This window comes from Canis lupus, chromosome 8 (genome assembly GCF_011100685.1).
Source record: "Canis lupus familiaris isolate Mischka breed German Shepherd chromosome 8, alternate assembly UU_Cfam_GSD_1.0, whole genome shotgun sequence".
NCBI lineage: Eukaryota > Metazoa > Chordata > Mammalia > Carnivora > Canidae > Canis > Canis lupus.
The window spans coordinates 27601023-27623694 of NC_049229.1; the positions used below are offsets into that span (position 1 = coordinate 27601023).

General features: G+C 40.3%; 1 protein-coding gene across 10 annotated transcripts in view; it reads right to left on the minus strand.

The window, feature by feature from the left end:
• TRIM9 (tripartite motif containing 9) overlaps nt 1–22672 on the minus strand; it is a 108324-nt gene that overhangs the window by 12960 nt on the left and 72692 nt on the right. For 7 of the 10 annotated variants that reach the window (XM_038544702.1, XM_038544700.1, XM_038544698.1 and 4 more), the window contains exons 4-7: nt 21679–21789; nt 20394–20547; nt 12262–12419; nt 10705–10843 (exon numbers count right to left, since the gene is read on the minus strand). In XM_038544702.1, the coding sequence (XP_038400630.1) occupies nt 10705–10843; nt 12262–12419; nt 20394–20547; nt 21679–21789 (562 nt within the window). The remainder of the gene's footprint in view (nt 1–10704; nt 10844–12261; nt 12420–20393; nt 20548–21678; nt 21790–22672) is intronic. The other 3 variants (XM_038544701.1, XM_038544695.1, XM_038544693.1) reach the window with 1 other exon arrangement.

A 22672-nucleotide genomic window follows, 5' to 3' on the forward strand; every position in this document is an offset into this window, starting at 1 on the left:
AAATTAATGAAAAGGATATGCATAGTGAAATTAATTCTAGAGTATATGAACCTCCAAGTTGTCATCTGAAAACCAGTGAATAAATGCATACAGAATCCAGACTCTGGGTAGTATTTCTGAGCCATCATGAAACATACTCACCTTTCCTATTCTGAGTACCAAGTTGGTGACGGCACCACTCTGTGGGGTGGGGCTGAGAGTAGCTGTGGTTATTCATGGGATTAATTACTTGACACTAGAATAGTTATTGTTTTTCTAACCTTTTATGTGGATCCATTATTTATTGATGACCCAATTTGCCTTGACTCCTCTCACTTTTGAATGATGTTCTCTTTTCAGGCAAGCTTATTTAATACCCACATTATCCAATCATCCCATCTCTTTCTTTTCCCCACCTATGGCCTCCCATACCCTTCAGCTGGGCCCTTACCCCATTTTCTCTAAGGAGCTCCTAAAAAATATTTCTTATCTCATCATTAAATCTTTCCAAATGAATTATGAGAGGGAGAATGTTTTCCACCTAATCCCAGGTTTAGCCAGACTAAACAAGCAAGCAGTGTTCCTTTATGCCCTTCCCCATAGACACATAGTACAAATATTTGGTCAGTTGCCTGTTACTTGATATTATCCATGTTACTTGATATTATCTTAGATTTCCGGAGTCTTAGAGGAAGACACTTGGGAAAATCTGGGGACCAATCATCAAGCTTTCCCTTGAAATATCCTGGGTTGAGGAACTCATTGTCTCTGGGTAGTCCCCTTCAGTTTACTGCCATTGCTTATATTTGTCTGGATATACCTCTTTGGGAGCTCCACTTATCAACTGTAGCATTATTCTCTGGGGCCAAGATCACTAGTTCTTCCAGTATTTGAGTGCAGTCACCAATCCCCTTTAAATCTTCCCTTTTCTGGGCTAAAAATAATCTATTTCCAGCCTTTTTTCTATGCTATGAATTTCAAATCTTAACTCTCTTTGTCTTGTCCTTCTGGACATACTAAAAAACATGAACCAAAGACACTAAGACAATATTGGGCATAGTATTGCCACTTCCTGGTTTAGTCAATTACACAACTCACAATGAACATACACACAGCTATTCAAGGGTATATTTTATGCTATACCCATGGGATGCAGGAAGGATACATCCCACTTCCTCATCTCCCCTTGAAAGCACAACTGAGAGGGGCACTTGACGGGATGAACACTGGGTGTTATACAATATGTTGGCAAATTGAACTCCAATAAAAAAAATTCAAAAAAAAAAAAAAAAAAAAGCACAACTAATGAGATCTGTAGAAGACTTCTCAGCCATTAATGTTCTATTAGCCAAGACAGATAGGAACAGGGTTTATCTCTACTCACTCTCCACCCAAACAAACACATGATATGGAAGCTGTTTCAGGTCATAGCTAGTATTCAGGATCATTATTATTAATTTTTAATGTATAGATAGGTCACTAGAGGAAAAACAAGTCGCAACTTAAAAGATTTTAAATTTCTTGTCACATTTCACGACTTGCAGTGACCCTGTCTGCTGAACAGTTTTGCTGAATAAAAACAGCTTATCGGGGAAGACCAGTGGAAAGAGAAGTAGAGTGCCAGCTGAATACTGGCATGGTGACTCTAGGCACAACTGGAATTCTGGGGTGAGGACTGTGCTTATAAGGGGAATGTGTCAAGACACACTTCCAATCAACTCTGTCATTGACCACTATTTTCCTCTTGTCCTTGCCCAGACTGCTTTCCCTTCCCGACTGGAATTGGCTGGATTCTGGAGTCAAGGCCTATGCTTAAAAGAAGCCATCAGGAATAATCAAAGCAAAGAGCAGCTGGGGAATCACACTTATTATTTATTGACTTTGGGTTCAAGGTGAAAAAAGAATGTCTAGGTGGTATAGTCCTGTGTGGCTTATGGTACATGCTTCTTTTATTTATTCATTTGTTAACATTTATTGAACATCTACCATGTGCCATTGTATTAAAACTGGGCAGGTGGGAAACATGAAGTTGAAGGGAGAGCTGACCCTAAGAAAAAGACTAATTTAGAGAAAATCTTCTAGGAGTAGAATTTCTTGACTTATCCCAACATGTACAGGGTATGAAAGATTTCTGCATTGTGGTAGAGTGATTTGGAAATATTCCTCACCAGTCTGTGAGGTGTTATTTTTGGAATTTGAAGAGGAAAAGCAAACCGACAGGGCTTCCTTATGACAGTGTACGTTAATGCAGCTCTCTCTCTCTTTTTTTTTTCTGTGACTGGTAGAATTCTTGGTTATCTTTTTGTCTGGTAGTGAACAGCTTCATAACTCAGGCAGACCTGGGGTATTGGTCCAATAGGACGGGCGTATTTCAAAGCCCAGAAAGATGAGATATATCAGAACTGCACAAGCAGCATTAAAGATGAGTTTCAGTTCAATTATAAACCAGCTATAAAATAATTCGCTTTTGTTGGGAAGAGTTTAAAGAGACAAATGAATGAAGGAGGCTGTTTCCTTAAATGATCTAATACGCATACAAAGTCACAATTATGTCCAACTTGTACATAAGTTACAGTGAAAGGTGGTATTTTAAGCTCTTTTAAGGGTGGCATTAATTGCAGTTGAGGAGTGAGAAACAAATCTGTTTTTGAAAAAATTCCTTATAAGAGAAGAAATAAAATAGTCTCTTACCACCCCTGGGACAGTTGCACACTTTGTCACCAAATCCTCCACTCCAATTTAGAATACCATGGCATTATTTATAAGTAACTACCATCAGAAGAACTAAAAATTTCTGTATTTCAAATAGATACAACAGATTCCAAAGGACTAATCTGCTCCCCAGAGTGTCAACTGCAAAACATATTCCCCAGAACCAAATATAGGGTCTGGATTAAATTCAGTACTATGGGAAAATTCAAGAAATTCCCTGGGGTATCAAAGGATGTTGTCAAAATTAAAAGGAATAGACTATCTCTCTTTTCTGGGCTCTGAAAACTATCACACCTCTCACTTTGGATTTTGTAAAATCTACCCAAATTTGTTCAGGTATGATTTACCTACCTTGAGGATTTTGTCCTGGGAATGCACATTCTTCTAACTAAGTAATGTTTTGGGAGCTCTGATGCTCTGAATTAAGAAAAATAAAGCAGAGGCATAGGAAAAATGATCTCCAGTGGATGATATACTCTTTCCTATACAATCCTTTATCAATAATTTTCTATTAGTGTTGAATTCTCAGTATCATAAGCAGAGCTCTAAGACCTATTAAGACCCTTGCACAAGGTGGAGGTGTCTATGCCTGTTCATAGCATTTTCTGAAACGGTTAACAGATTTCAGCAGTAATTTTGAAGAGAGAAACCATACAAGAAAAGCAGGGGTACAAGTTGAAAAGAACTTGGAGGTTATCTGCTCTAAGTCCATAGTGATAGAGATAAAAACAAAAACAAAACAAACCCCGCTCTCAACCAAGAAAGCCCTCCCAATACTCGCCCACCTGTCAACACAAAAACAACAAAACAAAACCCATTGAATTCCAGAAAGGTTAAAGGACACTGCCCAAGTTACACTGCTGCTGTGGTAGGACAGGATCAATTCCGGGGGAATAAAATTTTGGGAGTGACAAGGCTATTGCTTCTCTTTCTGTGCCTTGGAAATGTATAAAAGGTAGTTTATACCACAGGTCATGGCGTCTTAGGGCGTGAACAAAGTTTGTGGAGATGAACCTAGTTATCATTCTTTAAATCTTGTACTATATTGAGTGAGGGTGACTCTTCTCCAAATGGAGTGTTTCTATGGACTGGGGCAATTAGGGATTGAAAGCCAATACATCATCCTCTCCTTTGGAATTTTGGTCTTGGGGGATGGTAAGTAGAGGAGTTCCCTGCTGTTCTTCTGAGACTGGGTGAGGTTCTTCACCCCACCTGCCCAAGGTTACAAGTTCTCTCGGGGGTTTTAATACATCAGGATTTAAGAGCGCAGTACTTATGTTGCTCCAAAATCGCTATAAAATATCTGCAAAGAGATTTTGGACAGAGGCATCTGGGGCTATTCTGGGGCCATATGCTGCTTACGTCACTGAATATTCTTTGGGTTAATTTCTTTCAATGCGTGGAAGAAGGAGATATCACATTGGAAGGGGTAGTATGATGCTAATAGCCTAAAAGGGATAATAGGCATTTTAATTTTATGAATAACATCTTCTATGCCCTTTTTTAGAAAGCATTTTCTAAGATGTAATTTTAAGAATCCTAACCCTTTTATTATCATTAGAGAAGATAATCCTGAAAAGTGTTGGGGAGATGATTCCTGTGGATATTCAACTAAGAAGATGCTCTCAAGCATCTTGTCTAAAGCCCGATTCTCCATTTATCACCATTTACCTTCTCTTCAGTTTCCTCAACAGTTGAGATCTGGAAGGCTGAGAGCTCTTGCCAATAATGGCTCTGTGGTTTCAGTCAGAGCAGGGCTGCAAGTCCCAGACCTCATTTGGTAGGGTCTTTTAAGGACCTGGGAGATCTGGCTCTGATATTCCTTTTCTTTCCCAAGTAGCCACCTGTCCCTGCCAGCCAATAGCATGTTCTGTTACCAACAGAGGAGAAGGGCCTCTCACTTTGGGGAGGGAGGGTGAGTGGGTGAGAAATTGGAGATGCAGAGACAGAAGAAAAGGACAGGACCAGAGTAGGAGCTTGTATATGATGCTGGAAAGGACAGCCTCTCCACACCTCCTTCTTAAAGGAAGAGTGTTATTTTTTTTTTTTTTCACCAAAATTCTAACATGACTCTTTGAAAGTGTAAAAGTCCATTTCTTGCTGGGGTTTCTGGATAAATACATGAGGCAGCTACACGATGCTGCTGCATTTTGACAAGATGTTTTCACTCACTTAGCAAACAGACTTAGGATAGATTTCCCTATTTCCTCCCTTTTGGTTGAGTGCAAATAGCACCGTTCTAATGTCAGCCCCAAAATGCACCAGGCAGTGCGGGTTGGAAGGCCCAGGTCTGACATGTCACTTAATGTCTCAAAAGCTCAATTTTCCCATTTGTAAGATGAGATAATAATTATACTATTTCCTCCTAGAGTGTGTGGTAGGTGGAATAAAGGCATGCCCAAAATGTCCATGTATATCATCCTTGGAATCTGTTATCTTATGTGGTAAAAAGAACTTTGCAGATGTAATTAGAGTAAGGATTTTGAGATAGAGAGATTATCCAGATGGGCCTAAGGTAATCACAAGGGTCCTCATAAAACAGAAGCAGGAAGCCCAGAGTCAGAAAGAGATTGGAAGATGCTACACTGCTAGCTTTGCAGATGGAGGAAGGGGCCATGAGCCAAGGAATGCAGGTGGCTTCTAGAAGCTGCAAAAGGAAAGAGAACAGATTCTCTTCTAGAACTACCTGAACAAATATAGTCCTATTGATACCTCACTGTTCGCTTAGTGAAATCCGTTTAGAATCCTGACCTCCAGAAATGTAAGGTAATAGATTTGTGTTGTTTTAAACTACTAAGTTTGTAGTAATTTGTTACAGCAGCAATAGGAAATTAATACACAGGGTAAGTCTGGAATATTGCAGCAACAGAACGGGGGGGGGGGTTTGCATTAGCAGTGGGGATGGAGATATAGTCTAAAGTCTTTATAATTATTTTAGGGTGAACAAAAAAAATTCCTAGTTTTTCCTTAGGACCTTATAGCAAAACATAGAATGGCTAGTTTTTATACAGTTCTTCTACTGGATTTTGGTATTCTTAAAAAAAAAATTTGTTGGCTGTCATGTTGCTGTCATTTTTCATGGAATCTTTTAATGGACACTGAGAAAAGTTTCTAGAAGTTCCCTGACACAAAATGAAATAGGGTTTATTGCAATAGTTTTCTCATGGTATTTTGTATTGTGATTCAATAAAGCCTTCTGAGATATACCTAATATCCATTACCAAGGATTTCAGATAAATACTGACTTTTAAATGTTAGATGAAAATATTTTTACAATTCATTTTACACTTTCTAACTTTCTTAACCAGAACATAAACCACAGAATCCTCTCTTTTGACTTTTTTTGTGGGGGGGTCTGTTCTCAATTTTCCCAGTTACCTTCCCTACTCACCAATCCCTTTCCTCTCTTGTAATGTGATGCTCCTCATCTGCTGCAGTCTTCCCAAGTGGGTCATGAGCTCAGTGGACTCATGTATAAAGTAAGAGTAAGCAAGAACTGAGTGAGACCAAGGACCCCGCTGTAAGGAGAGCACAGAAATGTCTATACCTGAGCTTTGTCCTTTTTACCCCAATCAGAGGTCATTGTCACTTCTTGATTGTAAGATAACTATCTAGATTGCAGGTGAATATCTTAGCTCTAGAGAGGTGAGGTACCATAAATTTTAGGCGCTCTGAGTCAGGAGTCATGGAGTTTAGGAAGGACTATGCTCTAGGGCAGGGGACATACCTCATGCATCTTTGTGATCCTGGACCCAGCACAGTGCCTGACAAAATTTAGGTGCTCCATTAATGTTTTTAAATGAGTGAGTTTTCTTTATCATAGTCAGCTCAAGGCCAATTTTGAAGTTTTTGCCTTGCTTACAGTTAATCCTGTTTGGATTTCTGTCTGTCCATCTGGTTCTCTCTCTTCCCTCCTTTTTTGGATCATATTCATTTTCCCTGCAGTATGTTGTAACTTATTTCATGTAACTATTAGATGTAAAACCATCAGAATATGATTTCTATGAAAATAAAAATGTAAAAGGCCCTGTTGCTTGTTAGTCAAAATTAAATTCTAAATAGCAGAATTAAAGTGACTTTTTTAAAAAATGGGATGGTTCATACATTTCTGGTATAAAATCTAGCTGGAAAGCAATTGAGAAACACAGATAAAGGACTTTAAAAGTGGGGGATCCCTGGGTGGCGCAGCGGTTTGGTGCCTGCCTTTGGCCCAGGGCGCGATCCTGGAGACCCGGGATCGAATCCCACGTTGGGCTCCCTGCATGGAGCCTGCTTCTCCCTCTGCCTGTGTCTCTGCCTCTCTCTCTCTCTCTCTCTCTGTGTGTGTGACTATCATGAATAAATAAAATCTTAAAAAAAAAAAAAAAAGAAAAGGACTTTAAAAGTGTTTATACTCCTTGGTCCAGTAATTCCAACTCAAGAATTTGTCCAAGGAAGGTAATAAAGATTTGTGTTGGAGAGTATTGATTGAGTAAAAGGTGCCACCCTTCATGTTCTTATTCCCCCAAAGGACTCTCACCTCTGCTAAGACTGTTGAAGCATTCCTTGGTAATTTTTTTCCCCCAAGAGGGGGGTCAGTGAGAGATCCTCTTTTCAGCCAGCTGAGAGTCTTAGTGAGTTATTTGAGCCCCAGGAATATTACCTTTGGTCTATTTCATTTTCTCTCCAGATTCAAGAACAAGAAAAAGGTAAGTCTGTTTAGATAGGTAGAGGGAAAATAGGTTAAAGTAAATAGGAAAATATCCTATTCTGTTCTCAGCCTTGTATTACAAAAAAAAAATTGTCTTTCAGGAGTAGAGTCTCCCAGACAGAATAAGCCCCAGAACTACGTAGGAAGAAGGCCTTGTTACATAATGGATATTCTTTTGCAGATAGTTTCAAAGACTGTGACACAGCCATGAGGGCTATTAAATGAATTACTTTAAAAATATATACAATGAGGGATGTGTGCCACATTTTAAAATTTCATTAAGGTTCTTAATTGCTTACAGTTATATTTCTTCTTAAGTCAAGGTAATTTGGCTTAGAGCTGCGACTGGCTTTATTTGCATGGCTCTCTTAGGTACATTCCCAAGAACTCTGCCTTCAGGAACTAATCACACTTAAACTCATCTAGTAATGCATTTTTCTTTCCTTTTCTCTTTTAATAACACATTCTTTATAATTTCCATTGAATTAAATTATTTTTCATTGTTTTCTTGACTGATCCCTGGATATAAATGATGTCTTCCTGCTAGTCTTTCTTCCCAGTGGTTATAATTACTTGTAAGTATGTAACTGGTTGTGTCTGGTTTTTCAAGGCCTATCTCTCCTCGTAGACTGTAAGCTCATAAAAGCAGGGGTGACATCCGCTCAGCCCTCTACACCCACAGTGTAGCACACAGTGAGCCTTTACCAAGTACTACCCAATAAATAAACAAACAGAACTGCTTCTGAAAAAAATGATCAGCATTTATAACAATGTGGACATCTGATCTCCCCTGCATAATGTTACCTGTAAGTCAGCAGATAGTTTTATGATAGTTCAAAGAGTATTAAGTAACAAGTGGTTTAGACTTTGGACTAAATGTATGTAAACACAAGCTAGACTTGCTATCACATATGAATCAGATCCTTCTGTAATACAGACTTTTGTTTTGAACTTTGGAAAAGGGTCAGCTGCTGCTAAGAAGACTGCTAAAGATCTTGTTACAGTAGAAAGCTGAAATGAACCACCACATCATCCCCAAGAACAGCAAACAAAAAAAAAACTTCCAAAGCAAACCTTTCCAGGAACTGTAGGAAGAAAGATTAATAGAGTATAATATAAGTTCAGTTAATTTATTGAACCCTGTCAATGGCATTTTTCTCACTGATTTCTAAAAAACAAAAAAATATATATATAATTTTTAATTCTATAGGCTTTCTTTATTTTTACAAGGTTGATCAATTTTTTAAAATTAGCTATTCATTATATATTTTTTCTTGCTTTCTAAACCTTGTCTCACCATGTGAATGGGTTAGAATGAGGGAGAAACAAATAGAACAAACCAAAGTTATGGAGAAAGTATGTGTGTGAACTTTATTTCATCATGAGAAAATCACTTCTGTGCAGTAACAGAGAATACTGATATATCTACACGATGATAAGGTTTTCTTTGTATTTAGATACATACCTTATATTTGTACACAATATATAAAATTCATGGAGGAAATTAATTTCTACAGTACAGTTTCTTTGTTGGAAGAGGACTTGTTCCGTTAGTTTCTTTTAGAAAATGACCCCCAGTTCTGTGACTGTGGTACCAGGGATCGCAGTTCCAATCCTGTAATTTATTAGACACCATAATCTTATGAACAATAAGAGAAACTGAGAAACTACATCCTCCTGCAGGATGAAAAGAGAAACATGAATGCTCAAGCTGCTATGCTAGTAACTGATTTTAGCGGAAGAATATGATTTCCATGATGTATTATGAATAGAAATTGTAGGTCTCATGATACATATTAGCAACATTGCTGCAAACTGTCTCCCTGCTCTGATGGCATGCACTTCACTCGTCAATCAAACCGCCTTTTACGCCCATGGGAAATGAGGCCATCATCATGAAGGGCCTTCTGCATTGCATGTAGGCAACTCTTGGAGGGCTTTAGCATTTAGGCAGGGAACTTGGGAAAAGAGGCAACAGCTCTCAAGGAGACAGGTCATCCCAGAGAGACGTTACTAAAATGATCATTCGGGAAGCTGTCGCTACCACATCCCTCTAACCCAATGGGAATAGGTCGTGTGGGCATTTTGCCTTCAGCGAATCCTTTGCTTTGAATAGCATCCCTCACAGACTTACAACTGCTCCCCAAGCACGGTTTTTATGGCTAGGGGCCCGTCAACCTTGCTGTGGGACTTGAAGTTGTGCTTGTTTTTAACCATGTGAACCATTTTAAGGGTGATTGGCACCAGCCAAGGTTTGTGGGAAGTGGGAAAAACCCACCACCACAGTTCTTTGAGCTAACATCTTGAATTTGAACAAAACCAACACAATTAGTTCTGCAGAGGGAAAGTATGGGGAATGCCAGGGGGGGTGACTTCTATGATTAAAATGACACCCAGAAGGTCTGAAAATGCTTTGGCACCGACCACAAATACCTCTTCATAAAGGTTTAATTTCATGTGCTGTGATTGCTTTTAAAATGAAAGTGTTAAAAGCCTCAGAGGTGATACCTGGTCATCAAATGCAAGCCCCTCTTTCGAGAGGAATGGGTTGACTTTGATGACCAAAATATTTACAGTACGGCCAAGAAGCAAAAGTTCTCTGGGGCTTGACCTTGTACGATGGCCCTTGATGGCCTAACCCAGCCTAACAGGATGGGCAAAGGTGAAAATGGCGAGGTAATGCGGAGTTGCTGGTCATTTCCTGTTTGGTGCCCACAGGAAGCCTCAGTCCTGGTGCCGCCGGCCTCAGCTTTGGGAGGGAGATGGACGCGTCCGCGCTGGGCAAGCCAGGAGTGGCCCACAGGCCCTCTCCAAACCGCTCTAGCACCCACACCCCTCGGACACACGAGCAGTAACGCAAATCCACAGCTGGAAAGAACCTTGGCCCCACCCTCACAAACAGGCAAGTGCTACAAAGCAATTTAGAATCATCTGGGTAAAACTGGCAAATGACGTGTATCGTGCAGAATGGGAGCCTGCCCTAGAGCCTAGAATACATTTGTTTCGCACACTGGGGGTGGGGGACATTCAGGCCTTCATTTTTTCAGCGTCTTCAACTGCAGCTTATTTAGAGTGTTATCAAAGGAAGCCGACGCCCCAGGCCATTTGAACTGCCGCTGTGGACTCTTTGGTTTGATCACATCCACATACCATGGGCTCTCTAACGCACGGCAGGAGAGGAACAGCGGCTTTGTGCCAGAATGCAGAGCAAGTCATGGAAACACTTCAGAATTGTGGGCAGTGGTGGGGTTACCTCCGGGCTTGGCAGCCACGTTAGATGCCTCGCAGTTCTCGCTCTGAGGGATACTGCTGAAGGGCCTTACCCTCAGACGTTTGGAGGACCAGGGTCTTGCTGTACTGGCTGACTCCTGTTTTATTGAAGGCCTTGATGCGGGCATTGTACGTGCTGTTGAAGTGAAGACCGTCCACGGTGCACATCGTCTCCTTTCCGACATACACTTCCTGAGGGTCAACAAATAATAGGCTGCTGTTTAATGCCAGCCCTCGGGAGGGCTTAGGGAGGCAGCGTCACTGTGGTTAAGGAGCTAGCATTTTGGTGTCAGCCTGATCTGGATTCAAATCCTGTGGGATAGCAAACCACGTAATTGACCTTTTCATTTCTTTTTAAAGATTTATTTATTTATTTATTATTTGAGAGAGAGAGAATGGGGAAGGGAGGAGAGGAGGGAGAGGGAGAGACAGATAATCTCAAGTAGACTCCCCACTAAGTACGGAGCCCAATGTGGGGCTTGATCTCATGACCCTGAACTCATGATCTGAGCAGAAACGAAGAGTTGGATGCTCAACCGACTGAGCCACCCAGGAACCCCTAATTGGCCTTTTAAAGTCTCAGTTTCCTCATCTGTAAAATGGGGACAGATGATACCCAGTTTATGAGGTTGCTATGATGATCATAGAAGGAGGTTCTGTGCACAAACTAACATAGTGCCTTATGTTTAGCATGGGCCTGTCAGCTTAATGCATGGTATTTACTAGTGGTTAGGGCTTAAAACACTAGAATTGAGTGCTTAGAGTTAGCATTATGCTTATTACTATTACCTTGGCATCTATACATATATTATACCTACCCAACTCTTTACCCATCAGTGTGATTTGTAAAAACTTGTTTGGAAAACATGAGGGTGGTCTCTATGCTGTGTTTATAACTCCACTGGTAACTTCAGGAACTGTGACAAAAATTACACTCAAAGTCATAGGCGTATAGGTTTTATCACAGTGCAGAGGGAAGGGGGGAGGAAATGAGCGGGAGGAAGAATGACATTTCAAAGGCTTAAAATAAATCGCAGCATGATGCATCTTTAGCATAGGTTAGGCATGTGCCTCCCTCTTTAGCTGTATGCTTTTGCAACATTATGCTGATGTAATGAGTAAAAATATTTTGTATTCAAAGCACAGCCTTAAAATGATAACTCTCTGGTGGGACACTAACAAGATGGGGGTCTGGGATCCTGGCATGCTAAGAATTTTATACGGATTATCTAACTGACTCTTAAAAACCATGTGTGAGGTACAGGTTCATATTACAGACGAAGTCCTGAAGGCTCAAAGAAGTGAGAAATGGGCACAGTCACACCGCTAGATGGTGGAATTGGGACCTGAGTGCAAGCAGCTGGACTCCAGAGCTTGTAGTATGGCATGTGCTTTCTCTTAAGGAGGGTAGAGTAGTTTCTATTCAGAGACTCTTTCCTCCGTCTTTGATGATGGTTCGAGAAGAATGTAGGCCTCAGATGAAGGAGAGGCAGACTCTGCCAGGATAGTCTGGCCTCGGGGGAGGTGGGGAAGCTTGGCTTGAGACCCCACAATGGGTCCTCTGAGGTGGTCACTGGCTTTGGTTAACAAATAACAGATTCTCTACTCACCCGAAACTGACCACCATTGCCATCATCCAGCTCCAGAATGTAGCCTTCGGCAGGCACCGTGGACAGAGGTGGCTGTTTCCAGGACAGCGTGGCACTGTTGTTGTGGGTACAACACTCCTCCAGCTGCAGAATGGGGGTTGCTGGGACTGGAGAGGAAGCTAAACAGAAATTAGTGTAACTCTGGCTTCTGTTGAGTTGCAAACATTTCAGTATCTTGGAATGAGAAACATCCCCCTCATCAACCAAGTAGCTAGCCCATGGGGGACCTGACCTGGATCCCTTCCAGAGTTTCTAGGAATGGGACTGGTTCCTGAGCCACTGTGCTGCCTTCTGCCAAACTCATGATGATACGTCCTACCTTAACTGCCGGGGAGATAATTGCTCTGTTTCTCACCCCCTGGGCACTGAAGACATCATCCCTAAGGGGAAGGTATTTTATGGGGGATGGGTTTCCAGCTCAGCCCACTAAAGCCTATTTAACCCATAACATGGCTGAAAAACTTATCATTAAATTTATTCAGAGCCTTGACCTCCAGTGTATAAACTTGGAGCTGCCTATTCTGAGCAGGTTTTTGTTTGTCTATTTGTTGGTTTTACCAGCAATTCTACTCAAGGTCTTGTGCGTATAAGTAGCTGTAACAGTGAATTTTTGAAAAGTTAGTACTAAGTGACATAAAAACAGTGATTTCTCCATAACAAAACTTCTAAGAACTTGACCTCATTCTTTGAAGGTAGCTACGCTAGCTCAAGTCCACTTTCTGCAGGTGTAGAACAGCCAACTGTGAGCCTGGAGAGTAGTATGGGAGCAGAAGGGGCCCAGCAGGGGAGGGTCAAAATGTCCTTACCACTCTGTGAGAATCTGTCACAGTATTACTAGTCACAACATGCCCCTGTCCCCATTTTGTGCTGAGAGTATTTTCTATTACTTCAAACTGTAGAGTGGTTGAGCCTTTAGACACACAGATATGGAAGTGTTGGATAACAACAATCCCAGTTCCTAATCTATGAACTCAATGTATGTATTTGGGAGCAATGTTTTTACCCACTGCTTAACAATTTTTTTAGCACCAAAACATTAATTTATTTCTGTAGCACTTTAACAATAGAGAGAACAGTTTAGACCACATCCAGGGACATTTAAATGAACAAATGTTAATTATAGAACACCTGGTATGCTGTACCAAAATTGGACTCTGTGTCATGCATCAAATTATCTGCTCCCTGCCAAAATCTGCACCTCAGCCAAAAATGGTTTATTTAATAGCAGTTTAGGAAACAGGTTCTATGGTGGATAGCCTAGAAAACAAAAGCAGTGACCATAACACAAGAGATGTGAAGGTGAGGCAGGTTGATTATACTTATGAAAAGACGAGAAAACCAAGCCTGAGTTACTACATCAAACATAATGAAATCAAAAGTATGACCAGTTAATTGGAGGTGGTGAGTTTAGTAAGGGAAATCGTGTTTCAGGTTTCAATGGCATAGAGTTCTGTAGGTCTTATAAGAGTGGCTTCTACAGCCTCAGAGGCTCCCGAACATCTGGAATCAGAGGAAAGCAGATAATTCATTGCTTTGTTCAAGGAATAGACTACAGGACTGGATGGGAAGGGGGGGAGAGAAGACGTAACTCCTAATGATCATCTACTCATAAACAAGATATCACCTGAGAGTTGTAATTGGAGGGTGAACTTTAGGTCATCATGTATTAGGAAACTACTTTGTCATCAACATTTTTTCCCTAATAAAAATAATAAACTTTAATATATTAACCAGGGAGTAAATTATGATAAATTTAAGCAAACCGTTCTTCAAAGGGCTTCTAGAGATGGAATGATTCTCCCTGGGGATATTTGCTCTTAGCTGTCCTTATGAATCAGAGCCTACAATAAAACAACCTATTCCTTGGATTCTCTTTATTTTATTAGCTGCTCATCAATCTTCATTTTCCCTTTATTGGGAAATCTTTATTTCCCTTCATTTTCCCTTTATTTCCCTTCATTTCCCTTTATGTTTCAAGGAAATCTACATTTCATCAATTTTAAAATCAAAGAATAAGATCACAAGATGGTTTCAGCTTGAATCATGCAAATGCTTGCAATGTCTCTGATAAGAAACTCAAGTTTCCTTGTATAGATATTAGGTATAATTAACAGATTAATTGAAATACATGGTGTCAGGTGTAATTAAAACATGGGAACTTCATTTGTAAGTCCTCAGTGGATACACTTTATTTTTTAAATTTTTTTAAAAGATTTATTTTTATTTATTTATGATAGACATAGAGAAAGAGAGAGAGAGAGAGAGAGAGAGAGAGAGAGAGAGGCAGAGACACAGGCAGAGGGAGAAGCAGGCTCCATGCCAGGAGCCCGACTCGGAACTCGATCCCGGGACTCCAGGATCGTGCCCTGGGCCAAAGGCAGGCGCGAAACCGCTGAGCCACCCAGGGATCCCCGTGGATACACTTTAAAAGACCAAAAAGATAATAAAAAGTCTAACCACTTACTGACCTTCAGATTTTAGTACTGTTCAGAATTTAAACAAATTAAGCAAACAAATAAGCAAAATGAGAGAAGGAGGGAGAGAGAATAAGAGAGAGAAACAAAAATGAAGGAACATAGAGACATTTGCATGTCTAAATCTATTTCTCAATGTGCTTAGAATTATTTTTTCTGTTTCCTTATTTACCCCAAAGTGATGTTGCATATAAAAGGCAAGTGTGACAAAATTACAGCCTCATTAGCAAAGACTAAGGCTGACATTTTAGAAAAGCAGATTTTATAGTGGGTGTTATTACCCTATTTCACTTTATTAGGTATAAAATAAATGGTCTATAAGAATCCAGAGTATTTTCAAATTAACTTATTATTTGTGTTTTGGAAATGGATTGCATCACAGTTCCTGGGCTGAACTCTAAGAATTTTTATTTCATTGAAAATTCTGTCATTCGGCTGCCATAGCTGTCTTAATCTTAACACTTTGACCACGCTTGGACGTTTTTGTTTTTCCTAAAGAACTAGTGGTTCCTGACCTTATCAGAAGTCTATTGCTCAGCATTCTTTTAGCTCATAAAAATCAAGCTTCAGGCTAAAAATTCTCTTCTTAGTTATAAGGGTAACTGTTCTTACAGACTTCCTTGAAGGTGACTTTGTAGAGCCTTGGCTCAAAATTAAATTCTGCAATGGTGTCTCCTTAAAGTTTTCAAATGTCTTACCATTCTAGTTCAAATTATAACTTACATCTTTCATAGTCATTTATTTTTTTTTCAAGTCCTTCCGATTGTCAACACTCACAATGATGCAGGATTCCTCTGTGAAAGGTCATAGGACAAGAGTGTGACAAGGACATGGAAGGACACATGGCCACCCACTCTGGACGTGGAAACTAATGGCTGCTGATGTTTTCTGAGCACTTACCAAATACCTGGCAGTGTGGTGAGAGGATGCAGTCACTCATGTGGTTTTCACAGCACCCCCACAATAACGGATGCTGTTATTATTTCTAATTGGTTGATGAGGAAACTGAAACACAGAACATCTTCATGGCTACTAGTTGGCAGAGGCGGGATCTGAGGACAAGCAGGCTGGCTCCAGGGCCTGGGTGCTTCAACTGCACTACACTGCCTCTCCAATCTAGTGTGCGGTAATAGTGTACTAGAGAGAAGTTCCTGCATCCAATTCCAAGAGGCATGTTTTCTTCTGCTTCCTGTATCATGAGTAGTAAAGTTCCCCAAGACTTGCTGCTATGGATTAATGAAATATTTCACCATACATAGCATAATGTATCGATTTATTGTATTGCTATGTTGTACACCTGAAACGAATGTAACGTTGAGTATCAACCATACTTAAAAAATTTCAAAAAGAAAAGAAAAGAAAGAAACATTTCACCATAAGAGCTAGGGTGGTTGGGAATGCAATTCTACTGAGTCATCTTGTTTCACTGTCCCTTGGTGGACCATCATTCCTTTGTATGGTGGGTGATCAATACAATTGGCATCTCAGGGAAGTTTAGACTTTAGAGGAACAACAAGCCGTTTCTGCAAAGCTCTCATTATCACACTATTAAAGAGCAATTGTGAAATACGTGATGACATGTATTTCAGGCTTCCAAACCATGAACGGATCACAAGCACAGATTACAGGCGAGTCAGCATGTGTGCACATCCCCATCCCCGTCAAATCTCTGGGTGCTCTTTCTCCATGATTTATAAGATGGTCTATTCACATCACACCAAAATTAAAATATTTTCCAATATTTGCTTGGATATTGCTTATGACCTTGCTTGTGACCTTGGTGCATACTCAGGGCTCTTACATTTGACATGAGTTAATAAAGATAAACGTGTTCTTAGGTGACTAGAGGCACTTAAGGGATTAACAGCCATTGGTCTATACGCTAAAAAGGCTTGGGGGAGCATTAGGTCACTGTTTCATCCTGGTTCAGAATGAACATGCAGGCATTTCTTTTCAGCACCGACTCATGACTCTTGGGACACTTTCTATACTTAAAACAATTCTGGGATAATACCCTTCTGGGGATGTTTGAACAAAGAAGGTACCGGCATTCTCAGTTAGATCTCAGTTGCTTGAGGGTGATGTAGAATCAGAAAGAGACCAGTTAAGTCCTTAACTAATAAGAGAATAATTTTCTTGCTGAGTAGTTGCTGGCTTAACTGGAAACATTTAAAAACCAGCAACAGACCTGTGTTCTTTGATATCAAAGAGAAAAAGGCATCTGAGATGAAATTTCAAAACCAGAGAGATGTTAACATTTTTAGTCAAGAAATAGATATTTCTGTTGTTAGAGTCAGAATTAAACACATATTTTAAGTAGCTTGGAAAATATTTTAACTTTCTACTGTAATCTGCTTAGCATAATTAGAAAACGTATGTTGAAGTATATGCATTGTATTAATGGTCAGATTACTTTAGCACTATTCCCAATGCTATTTACATTTTGGCCATTTGTACGTGTATTTTGTGGTACAGTTTCTTGAGATGTTTTTACTGAAAGCTGTGAAAGTGCAGTTTATTAAACTGACCAAGCATATCCTCTTTAGGAGCACTGTCTAACACCATACCAAGCACAGTTGGGTATGTTAACAGATATCAGAGAGGCCAGTAGGAGTAGCCTTAACACCAGCCAATCAAGTTCTATTACACAATGACCTTTTGGTTTTTTCTTTCCATCGAAAACATCTGACAGATAAAAATTATTCACAGTCTAAAAAGGACTCGGCTCTCACTGAATTAATTAAACTTAATGAGCATAAAGCGAAGCATATAAATTAACTCTGCAGAAGGATACTAATCAGAAGTAAATTAAATTAATATGAAGTGTTAAAAAGAAATGGAAAATGGAATAATCCAGTCTCATACCAAATGGCCTGTTACATGAACTTCATAAATAACTGCTTTGGATAATTTTGTGTTCCAGGTGAATATTTGCTGTAAGTGTGTTCTGGGTTTTGGTCTTTGGAGTGCTTGGCACTCTTTGCCATGTGTGCAGACTTTGATGGAGGGTATACACAGCCATGTTCACGCATTTTTCTGCAGGTAGCCTTAAACGGACAAGTGACACTGCTTTAGGAATGTGGTCTGTGAGGCATAGCACATGAGTCTGCAGTTCCCATACCAGATGAAGGGCCTGTTTATTCCAACACAATTGTTACCATCCTGCCAATTCGCCTGGACTCCACTTTGGGCAGATGGACATGATTCAGAAGGACAGCAAATGGGGGAGGAGAGGCCTCTATCAGATGGTGAAAGCAGTTCAAAGCCCAGAGGCTTTTACCCTCTACCTGCTCCATCATCAAGGCTAATTGGGTTGGCTAATTTTTTTCCCCTCTTCCTCCAAAAGCCCTTCCATTGCCCTTTCGTGACATATTTTCTCCTCTGAGCTATTTGTGACATAATCTTTCAATGATTTTACTTCATGGAAAGAACTGGATATAGACAGAGGCTGATGGAGGGGGATTTTCCTGGGGCTCCATATATTACTCAGGTGGCTGTATTTCACAGACCACCATATGGGTGTTAAAGGAAAAATTTTAAACAGCAAGAAAGACATTCTACAACAAAAAATCAAATTTCTTAAGTTTAAGAGAGGAATTCAGTTATTCCTTGAAGAAGCCAGTTCATAAGACACTAATGTTATAGCACAAACTGGAAGTTGTAGGTGCAGGTTCTGGAAACTTACTCCTTGGGTCTGAATCCCTGCCCTGACATTCACCAACCTGTGTGATTTTAGGCAAGTCGTACAGTCTTCCAGTGCCTCAGTTTCCTCAGATGCCTACTAGGGTTGTGAGAATAAATTGAATTAATCCACATGAGGCACTTAGGAGAGAGTATCTGGTTTGGTAAGTAGTCAGTAAATGCTACACATTTTTGTTACTGCAACAATGTACTTTTATTTACAATCTATATACTATTTACTCCAAAATTTAATTAAGGCATCATCCCAAAGCAATGCATAGTAAATGAAAGATGAGAAAATGGGTCTAATAAAGGAAGCATGTACATTTTTCTTAAAATATCTTTCTTTTTAGGGGATCCCTGGGTGGCTCAGCGGTTTAGCACCTGCCTTTGACTCAGAGCGTGACCCTGGAGTCCTGGGATCTAGTCCAACATTGGGCTCCCTGCGTGGAGCCTGCTTCTCCCTCTGTCTGTCTGTCTGTCTCTCTCTCTCTCTCTCTCTCTCATGAATAAATAAATAAAATCTTAAAGAAAAAGAACAAAAACTTTTTTTAAAGCACTGAATTCTAAGTCCTTTATTATGTGGCTGCTTATTGGGAGAAGCAAAGAGCAAATCAATTTCTTCAGTTTTAAAAAAGATTAGAAAATGACAGAATACAGAGATGAAGAGTAGATAGGCGCTTGCCAAGGATTGGAGATGGTGGAGGGGATAGGAATGGGTAGGACTACATGACCACAGTGGGGTAGCATGAGGGTGGTACAATGATTCTGCATCTTGATTGCAGTGCTGATTAGATGACTCTATACACATGACAAAATGGCACAGAGTAATACGTATACACTGTACCAATGTTAATTCCTGTTTTTTTTTTTTTTTTTTTTTTTTAAGTGGGTTCCACTCTGGGTGTAGAGCTCAATCTGGGGCTTGAATTTACAACCCTGAGATTAAGACCTGAGTTGAGATCGAGATTCAGATGCTTAACTGACTAAGCCACCCCACCCCCTAATTTCCTGGCTTTTATATAAGATGATAATTATGTAAGATGGAACCATTGATAAAAACTGGGCTAAGGGTACACTGGACTTCTCCTTACTATTTTTGCAACTTCCTGTGAATGTATAAATATTTCAAAATGAAAGTTAAAAAAGTCAAAATATTTTTCCAATGGATATTACTTATACTGCCATAAAAATATTGCATAGTCAGCTTTTTAGTTTTCTTTGAAAGAGTTCTTTTCCTTAAGATAATTTTAGGTACTTGGACTTCCTCCCCACCCCCAGCCACTCAAAAAAATCTCAAGGAGCCCTTGCATATCCCTTAACACATAAGCCAAAAAATTTAAAAAGCTAAAATTGATTTCAAATCTTCATATTCTTCCTGTAACCAACCTTGGCATTTTCCTGACCAGTATTGGAAAGCCAACTTGGATCCTCTCAAATTCCCACTAATTCATGCTCAACCATTTGCTCAGGACCTATCCATGTGGAAGTAGTCATTTCGATCCTGAACTGCCTTGATATATGTATCAATGTGTCTGGGTTACTTTCTGTAACAAGATTTTATTTATGCACAGTGATGCAGTCTTATCTCCTTATTTATTTATTTTTTTAATGTCAGCTATTCCCTGACACTGGGCTTGTGACATCCCTAAGACTCTTAAAGAGGCAAGCATTGAGTTTATCTGAATTTATCCGGCTTTCTTAGAGGCAGGTCACATGGATGCAGTGCTATGTTTCTCTTAGGTGATAAGATAGGAGCTACTCCAGATTTTTGTATCATTATCCAGAGGTGTGTGTGTTTACTTCCCCACCTCTTAGGTCACTGATAACCTGGCAGCTGCCTTTTGTTTGCTGCAATCGGGCACAAAGCCTCAATCCGGCTGTAAGCATAGTATCTGCTTGGGATGTTGCTCTATTTGGGGGGATGCAGGGACGCACCTTTCATCTGCACAAAGTCGAGCTGGTGAATGGATTGTAGCAGAGGGCTGTTGTCCAGACTCAGGTCAAAGTCCGTGGTCATCCTGGGAGTGAGCGTGCCTTTCCCCCACTGATCCTCAGTCAGGTGCACTCTCCTTATGAGGGCGTCAGAAATCTAATCACATCAAAGATCACAGCCTAAGAAATATAACATCACACTGGACACAGAACACTGCCCCACCACTCTCTGGGAGCATTACCAAACCAATTTGAAACCCACACCTTTCCTGTCTCCATGTAGGCAGTGAGAAGCCTACTATGACAACGGTTACCCATGCAAATCTGGGTGCTTTGTGAGTCAGAGGGAGCCACTATAAATAATTAGCAGCTGTAAATTGCTCTAATAGACAAACCTGGATATATGCTAATGCCTTTTATGATTAATCAATGAAAAGCCAACAACATTAAATAATATGTTGGTGATCAGTTAATTTTAGTAGAACTAAGAACCCAAGTTTCTAATAGGAGGTGGGGGTATTCTGTTAAAGCTTGGAATGAGTTTTATAAAATAGTTTAGAGGGGCTGCATATGGTAATCTGTAAATCGGAACTTCTTACACTTTAAGCCCATCATCTTCTGTATCATTTTATTCTTTGATAGAGAACTCTTTCATTTCTTATATTTAATCTCCCTTTGTCACTCTTAGTATGATAAAAAACGTGAACTGGAAAGGATCTATGTATTCCTTAATAAAAGCTCCCTTAATTTTTGAGATCAAAACTTAAGTAAAATTCAGCTGACATCATCACATCTAATTAAAACAATCAACAGTGAAAAAATCATGAGAAATCCAAAGAATGAAAAAACTTCACTTTATTTGGGAAATCATTGATTAGCTGAACTGGCTGGTAGGAACTGTCAAGAAGGTAGAAGCCTTGCATATGTAGACATTTCTAGCTGATAGAGCTGTCCAAGATATTAGTGGAAAGGGACCCAATTCTTAGGCAAGGCAGTAACTCGGCTTCGGAGGAACTTACAGGGAATTTCATTTTCATGATTAAACGTGAACAAAAACAAACTTTAAAAAGGCCATGTACTTCTCAATCTTGTAACACATGGTGGCAGAGACTTTCAGTAAGTCACTGGAGTTTTGCTGGTGCCCACATATTCATGGCACTCTGAAGGTGGGTTCCATTGTGGAGGGACCCATGCTCTCAGCAGGGGCCGTTGGGAGTCTGGCCTTGGCATTGTAGACTGAGTTTCATGGGCCATTGAGAATCTGAAAGAGAAACTAGTTGACACTTACCTGCAAAAAGCCACTAGGATCATTTTCCTTAATGACCTCCAGGCAGTACTCCATGAGACCTGTGGTCTGGCGCAACTTCACTGTGCAGTGAGAGATCTGATCTCGCACCACCTAAGATTGATGAGAGAACAGAACAGTCCAAAGTGGCACAGGGTTAAAAAAAGGAAGCAAACTGGGACTTTGGAAAGCTTCTTCAAACCATAATCCAAGAGCATCAATGGATGGAACTAAATGTATGAGAATATTTTGTGGCAATGTCTGCTGTGGACAATGGCTCTGGAAGACAGATTGTATAAAGGCTATTATTACGGGGACTTGTGACAACAGGACCTATCAGAAAGGTGCACAGATGCTGGAAGCCTGGGAAACTGGTTACTGTGGTGCCTGGTAGGACATCTTCCTCAGGTCCCTCTTGCTCCCCATCTTCCAGGAAACTATTACTGAGAGCTGTTTTAAGTGGGTGGTTGTGGAGAGGCTACAAAGGAGCTGAGTAACCCAAGGTGCAGCTGCAGCATCTGCTCTGTGAACAGTCACCCACCCTGTGCCTGTCTCTTCTAAAGAGCAAATGTCCCCATCTGAACCCAATTCCTTCTCATTATGACTCTTTTTTTCTGAGTGGGTGGTGGGATGGGGTTAGAGGTGAAACTTGCTAAAAGACAATGAACTAATAACAACAAGGAAGCCAAAGATGGGTGCAGAATTAAGTTTTGAATATAACCCACTTCGAAGCAATCACTGCCTCATTTGGGAGAGCAGTTTTAAAGGCTCTCTATTTACCATGCTGCGAGTGTGCTTTAACCTAGAAAGGCATCTCTCTGAACACACAGTTCCTGCCTCTGGGGAAATTGTCTTTGCAGTGTCAAACACAGGATAGTCCTTGAAGAGTTTCTTTCTTTAAAGATGTTCATTTTCCATGTCCTCTGCTCAGTGACCCAAATCTCGAAGTGGTTTCTAAGCCTAGAGTTGAACAGGAGTTTTCTAGGAACCTTCATTA